The following is a 7500-nucleotide window of genomic DNA, read 5'->3' on the forward strand; positions in this document are numbered from 1 at the left end:
ATACATTGCTGCCCGTGGCCCTGATATCCCTTTACAGAACACATAGTCCTTAAAGCAACACTGCAACAATTTGCCAATTTTGAGGTGTTATCAGGCAAGTGTCAATAAAGCTCTGGGTGTTGTTTGCATGGTTTTGCATGCTTTTCAGGTGGCTAGCTCGCTAGCTTTAGACTAAAACACACATTGGGCTACTTTAATGGTAGCTTAATGGCCATTAGTTGGTCCATGCACTGCCTGGTTGTCTGAGCCAGCTGCCTCCCTCTTTTTATGTTACAAAACACAGAGCGCCCTACTTTAAATAATGGCAGGACATGCCATGGAGTCAACATTGGGGAGACCAAATCACCCCCCCCCCCCAAACAACAAAAAAAGGCCAGCTACTCTGAAATATTAAAATTAGGGCTGTCAAAATAACTGATTCATTTCGATTAATTAATTTGAGAAAAAATAACTGATTAAAAAAAATAGTGCAGATTAATCGATTCTGTATGACCTTTGACCCCGAGCCGTTCTAGTCAGTAACCATTAGACTGTAAAATGAAGGAGAGAGAAGAAAATGTACTGCCTAGATCATTGATTGGAACATTTACTTTTAAAAAACGGCCTGATGGTGTTGATAAAAATAAAGTGTTGATTAAAATAAAGTCCTCTGCAATGTCTGCAGCAAGGAATTTGCATATCACCGGAGTTCGTCAACTCTAAAGTCGCACATCAATGCAAAGAAATACATGTAGTGTTGACATTGAGGGGAGTGTTAATTTATTTTCATTGTGTCCCCTAGGTTATATCTGTGGCCTGAAATGCCTTGTATGTGAAAAAAAAACTTCTTCCCGAAGCATTTTTGAATATATTTCCTCAGCATATTAGGTCATATCATAGATTATTATGGCTATTATTTGAACAGTGAAAATAATAATAAAATAGTTTTTGAACTTTAATATCACTAATGTTGATTATTCAATGATTCATTTGAATTTAAATATTTTTAATAATTTCACAGCAAAAATTATATATGCGATTAATTTAGATTAATTAATCACAGAGTATGTAATTAATTTGATTATTTTTTTTAATTGATTGACAGCCCTAATTAAAATATCACTGAGAAATAAATTGAAAAAAAACAACAGTGGGATATCCATATCCAGAGATGTCCCGTTGTACAAAAATATTAGATAAGACAGAAGGCAAAGAACTCCATGCCAGAAGTGGAACTGCTGACTGCTGACTGTAGAGGCTCTGGGTGGACAGGATGTGGGCCAGGTCCTTGGGAGAGTCAGCTCTGATTGAGGTGACATCAGATCTACCTGAGCACAGTTCTGTTCGTGAGAAAAGCCTGACGGGGATGTTTGTGTGACATGTGTGTTTGGTTCACTGGTCCTCCTCCTCGACCAAGTGTGCTGCTGGCTCAAGTCCTGTGAGAAAAACAGGATCATTTTAGCTTGTTATGAGTGCACTGAGCAAACACATACTCACACACGCACACTCACACACACCCACACACACCTAGCCCCCCCCCCACACACACACACACACAGACACACACTCACTGGAACACCTGAAACACATACATTTTTGTCATGAAGGTCCTAAGCATACATCTCTCACTATGCCTCCAAACTGAAATTAAATTCACTGACACGTGATCAGTTAATCCCCTCTGAACACTGGAGAGAGGCCCAAGGTTGTTACTTAAACCAGGAGCCCTGTTGCATGTCGGACTGCCCCAGTGTGTGTGTGTGTGTGTGTGTGTTTTCTGGCTCAGCCTCCACTGCAACAGCTGTATATTAAAGCGAAGCAGAGTGCGGAGGCAAAACGTACCCTGCGCTGCGCTGCGTTGCGTTGCGTGGTGGAGCAGAGAGCCGGGCTCCTCTGATGCGGGGAGAGTGTAATGGCTGCCAAGCCCAGAGCAGCCGGCTCTCCTGCACCTGTTTGTGCTGAGGCGAGTGAGAGTGCGGATGACACTGGCATGTTGCGTGCATATGGAGCTCTTTAGTCTGTCAGAAGCAGGGAAGCTGGGAAAGTTCAGCAGTGTGCACTCTCTCTCTCTCGCTCTCTTTCTCTTGCTGTCTTTCAGTGTTTCTTATTCCCCCTCTTTTTCTAGCTGTCTTTTATTCTGCGTGTGTGGGTTTCTCTCTCCCTCCCTCTTTTTCTGTCCTTTCCAATTCACTTGCTCTGTCTGGCTCTACCTCTCTTCATTTCTTTATTTTTTTCATTCTCCCTCACTCTCTCTTTCACTTGCATTATTTTTTCTCTCTCTCTCTCTCTCTCTCTCTCTCAAATGCTTTCCTTGGTATATGTACAAAATGTTCCCCTCGATCCCCAGTCTTCTAGCCCACAACAGAGAGACCACCTCTTCGCTAATGGATCTCTGTGCGTGTGTATGTGTGGGTGTATGAGAGAGAGAGAAACAGGGATGTATGTGCCTGTGAGAGACAAATGCCTGTATCTGTGTGTGTGTGTGTGTGTGTGTGTGTGTGTGTGTGCGCGCGCACTGGCTTTCAGGTCTTCTGTTGCACAGGACAGCTGAGAGTACTTAAGATGGATTCAGTGTTGACTTTGACGAGGCAGAGACTTTGATTAATTACCTGCCCTCTTTCTGATCCTCTCTGCCTTTCTCTCTCTCTCTCTCTCTCTCTCTTTCTCTCTCTCTATCTCTCTTCTTTTTCTCTGCACTCTTTTCCCTGCCCTCTCTCTGTGCCCTGTTTACTCCCTCTTTCCTCCCTTTCTTCATCCCTCTCTCCTCTTTCTGCTCTTCATCTTTTGCTGTATTTTTTCCCACCTTTTTCCATCCCTACTTTTTTATTCTTTCTCTTTCCCTCCCTCCTTCCCCTATCTCTGTCTTTTGTACCTCTCCTTCTCTCTATCTTCTCACCTCCCTCCCACCTCTCTCTTTTCCACTATTCTGTCTCTTTGTTTCATCTATTTCTCTCTTTCACCCCCCTTCTCTATGTCTTCTCCTTTTACCTCTCTACTTTGTCCCTCTCTCTCTCTCTCTTTTTCTCTATGTCCTCTCATCTCTCCAGAGGACCTGGATGATCTGCGTATGGAGGGGGTCACCGGTCTGGCGCCATCTGGCAGCAAGTTCAGCCAGGGCCGCAGCTCCTACTGTCCTGAGCCCCAGGCCAAAGTCACCCTCAACATCTGCTCCAGGTGTGCAAGGTAAATATTTACCCCCGGCCCCAACCTCATCCCAGCAGCACCCCCCCCACTCCCACCCCATGCCCCCCACCCCACCCTGCAGCTGTCCCCTTAGTGATTCTGACTACAGCTGTGGTGTAGAAGCAGTGGTGCACCAGGTTTCACCCTTTACCACTAGGAGAGATGAGAATGTTTCAACATTTCAACAACATTTCAAAATGAGTTTAGCAAATACACTCGATCCCTGCCCTCAAGCCTTATAGTGAGAAGCCTAGTTAGAAGCCAGCATGATTGTGCACATTGCTTTTTGCCTGTTCCATACAGGCAGACTTTAATACCAAAAAAATCACTTCATATCTATCAAATGTGTATATTTTCAAATGCCAGTTAGTGATGTTTATTTAAGGTAGCCTTCCTAATCAACAGCACCAGGTTTATATTTCAATGGTCATTGAGTGACAGGAGCATGACAAAAATGGTGGGACTTTTCACTTCCAGAGTGTGAATGTGTGCCCTTCTGGTGCCCAGCCTCCTACTTAATCATCTCATACAGCTTCCCACCACGTCCCCTGGGACCACAGTGAGGGATATTATTAGACCGCTCCGATGACTGAACTCACTCACTCTCTCATACACAGCCAGCCAGCCGGCCGGCCATGAGTCACACTCCAAAAAGGTGTGAACAAAAGGCTTTATGTGTGCAGTCTGTCTGGGGGTGACAGAGGACACTCTCTCTCTCTCTCTCTCTCTCTCTCTCTCTCTCTCTCTCTTTCTCTCTCTTTCTCTCTGGTATTGGTTATCTACAGACGCCGCACTTCTAGATGGAGGGCGTAAGGAAGAAGAAGGCAAATGACCTGATATCTTAAGTGCATTCCAAATTTGCTTGTTTTCACAAGACACGAAGCAGAGAGACAGAGAAAAAAAGAGGCAAAAAAAGCTGGAGCCTCTATCCCTCTCTCTTTCTATCTCTTTCTCTCTCTTTCTCTCTGCTATCTCTTGATGTGTGTCTGACCGTTTCCTGTTTAGTTGCTAACATCGCCGTGCTGTGGTTCAGATTTCATGGTGTTCATAGCGTTGCGGTGGTTGCCGATGCCGGCGACTGATAAACAGTATCTGTGCGCTCTCTGTCCCTCTGCATGTTTGGGGTTGGCCTTTTTTCTCTCCCTCCTCTCCTCTCCTCTCCTCTCCTCTCCCCCAGCATTTGTTTTTCATTCATGGGTCTTTATCAGAGTTGCAATGCCATCTCCATTCATGCTCACGCGGTGTGTGTGTGTGTGTGTGTGTGTGTGTGTGTGTGTGTGTGTGTGTGTGTGTGTGTGTGTGTCTGTGTGTGTGTGTGTGTGTGTGTGTGTGTCTGTGTCTGTGTCTGTGTGTGTGTGTGTGTGTGTGTGTGTGTGTGTGTGTGTGTGTGTGTGTGTGAGTGTGTGTGTGTGTGTGTGTGTGAGTGTGTGTGTGAGTGTGTGTGTGTGTGTGTGTGAGTGTGTGAATGCAGTTGCTTGTTGACGTTAGCGTGTTTACTGCGTCCCGTGTTCAAGCTCAGTGACTTTGTGTTTAACAGCTCAGGCTTATCATGTTTATTTGTTTGTGCATCACTGTGCTCACCCATGTGTGTGTGTGTGTGTGTGTGTGTGTGTGTGTGTGTGTGTGTGTGGGTGTCTGAAAGGGGCTAGTGAGTTGGATCGACATCTGCTGTTTCACCTCCTTTGAGCATGTCTCGGCCCCTTCAGCAGTCCACTGCGTGACAACTGCATCACTCTCTCCACCTTTCTTTCTTTCTTTCTTTCTTTCTTTCTTTCTTTCTTTCTTTCTTTCTTTTCTTTCTTTCTTTCTTTCTTTTTTTACGAGCCAGCAAATGTTTGTGTGATGTGATGACCTGAGCGGAATGTCCATGTCTTTCCAAAGGCCCTCTCCAGTGTTAGCTGTGATGTCTGAATTATACTCCCCCACTGAGTGGAGACCTTCTCACATCACACTCGGACTCATCCAGGCACAGTTTACATTGAGGAGACTAGGGGAGTTGGAGGAGGTGGACCTTGCAGTGCAGTGTGGCTGCTGAGGCCATGAGCTGGGTGTGGAGTGGGCTTAATGGATTTCTCAGGTTTAGGTCTCTGAGTTGCACCATCAGAGTGGGAATCCCAGAGTTTGGGGAAATAGAATTATGTGTGCTTGGAGATAGAGATGGGTTACTAAGACTGAGGCTTAAAGACAAGAGGGATAGTAAGTGAGATAGAACGAGAGAGAGAGAGTGAAAACACGGAGAGGAATAGAGAGAGAGAGAGAGAATCTGTACCATATGGTCACTGCATTGCTTTGGGACATATGAATGTTTGTGTTTGCCAGGCCAAACGTGTGTTTAAATGTGACTGGGAGAAGGGCATTAGAGTACTGTATCGGTCTTGTTGCTCTGTTTGTTTTGCATGGTGACCAAAAATAGAAAGCAGCGTAGCTCATAAACACAGCTGACTGTAGCAGATCGCTCCCTGATGTGGTGGAACAGTAGTGCATCAGGACCTTATCAAGGACACAACCCCTCCAAAGCCCAGTGCAGTGTCACCTGGGAGCCCTGTCTCTGGGCATGTCCAGGGTCCAGGAGATGGACAGTGCTCTTGCCAACCCCCACACCCACCCCCACCCCCACCCCTCAGCCTCCGGAGCTGCAGGAAGAGGCTCTTTAGCGGAGCTGAGGACGGATGCTCTTTGTGGCAGCCTGTCAACGCCGGACGGTCGTCTTCTCACCACCGTGACCAAACTCCACAAGAGCGGACGCCCATGCTTTCAACGGGACCAGAAAGCCGTGGTGGAGGAGGGCCGGCGGTCAGTTAGGCGAACCACACACCAAGTCGAAGAAGAAGACACGTGTTGACGGAACGATGAGGTAGTTCCACTCACAGGCCTACACAAGAAAGAGGAGTCTGATTTCCCCCTTTTATTCCTAAATGACTCGTGAACAGCATCAGGAATTCTTCAACTTGATCTTAACATCACCTAGCAGCAAGTCCCCACAGCAATAGCTGCCCAATGCTCTCGGTGTTTGTGTGTGCACACTACACTACTCCCTGTGTAAGGACATGACTCGCTGCTCCTAGTCTGTGTATGTATTCACTTAACATAGATGGGTCCATTTCCCCCAGGATAATAGAATCTATCTATCTAACATGGACGGACGTCCCCAGGCTTGAGTGCTGAAGTTGACTTGTGAGGTGGTGCCAGGCCGGGCGAGGAGGCTGGTGAGCTGGCAGGTTGATGTCTGGTGCCAAGTGTCACTGCCTACATACTGCCTGCCTGTATGTGTGGGTGTTTAACAGACTGTGGCAAGCAGGAAATCCCTTGTTTCCTGCCCACTGCGTCTCGAACTCTTTCAAGTGTGAAGCGGCGTGCCCGTCCTTTACTCTCTTCTCATCTTCTCTTTTCTTCCCTCTTTTCTTCCTTGCCCACAATTATCCCCTTTTCGGTTCTTTTCCCCTCTTCTCTTATTTTTGAGCAAACATCAGCTTTTTTTCTTTGCTTCTCTCCTCTTCTCTCCTCTCATTTCTTCCCCACTTTTCTCTCCTCTCCTTGCCTTCCTTTCCCTCTCCTCTCCTTCCCTTCTCTTTTCTCCTCTCCTCACCACCCCATTCCCCTCTCCTCTCCTCTCCTCTGCCCTGTCGTGGTCCCTGCCTAACCGCTGCTGTGGTTTAGCCCACTCATCCCCTCGGCCTTTATAGACTCCCCATGATCCCTTTCACCGCCCACAGCAGCTCCAGCTCCAGTGCGACCCAGCAGCTTCCTGCGCACTGACAGACAGACTTCATCTTCAGCACAAACCAGATCCTGTGCCGGATACAGACCAACACCGAAGACAAATGGCTCCACGTCTAAGGCGTACTGTATCAATCAGACAGAACTTGCCCCTCACCCACACAGCTTGAGCCTGGCTTATTTTTATTAATGGGGGCTTCATTCTGTGCAGAATGTTTTAGGGTGAAGATAATGTCAACCAGCAAACCACCTTGAGCTGGTCAGGCTGTTTTTTTCAGCAGGGATGGAGACGGTGGTAGAGGACGAGGCTGGGTGTTCAAAGCAGGCTTGGTCTGGTCTATCTCAGTGGCTTATTTAAAAAAAAAAAACATTCTTTCACACACACACACACACACACACACAAGCAGGCAGGGGCATTAAAGGCTTTTCAAAGCAGCTTGCTGCGTTTTGGAATAGTCACGGAGGTGAAACTACGCAGTGGCGGGGGAAGCCCTGGGCGCACTGCTCGTAAAAGTGTTTGGCCGGGCCATGAAAGCCAAGGGATGTTTTCATTTCACTTTTTTTCCCTCTTCCCTTCCTTCGTTTTGATTGCGGACACAAAGAAGACATGCAACTGTATAA

General features: G+C 46.9%; 1 protein-coding gene across 1 annotated transcript in view; it reads left to right on the forward strand.

Moving 5' to 3' along the window:
* The window catches only part of cunh8orf34 (chromosome unknown C8orf34 homolog), a 175464-nt gene that overhangs the window by 50094 nt on the left and 117870 nt on the right, over positions 1-7500 (forward strand). Inside the window, exon 8 of the mRNA XM_076291170.1 lies at positions 3027-3162. Within this exon, the coding sequence (XP_076147285.1) occupies positions 3027-3162 (136 nt within the window). The remainder of the gene's footprint in view (positions 1-3026; positions 3163-7500) is intronic.

This window comes from Alosa pseudoharengus, unplaced genomic scaffold (assembly GCF_046254945.1).
Source record: "Alosa pseudoharengus isolate Yale_2024_CS ecotype anadromous, Long Island Sound unplaced genomic scaffold, YU_APseudo_1.1 YU_APseudo_1.1_scf_18, whole genome shotgun sequence".
Taxonomy (NCBI): Eukaryota; Metazoa; Chordata; class Actinopteri; order Clupeiformes; family Clupeidae; genus Alosa; species Alosa pseudoharengus.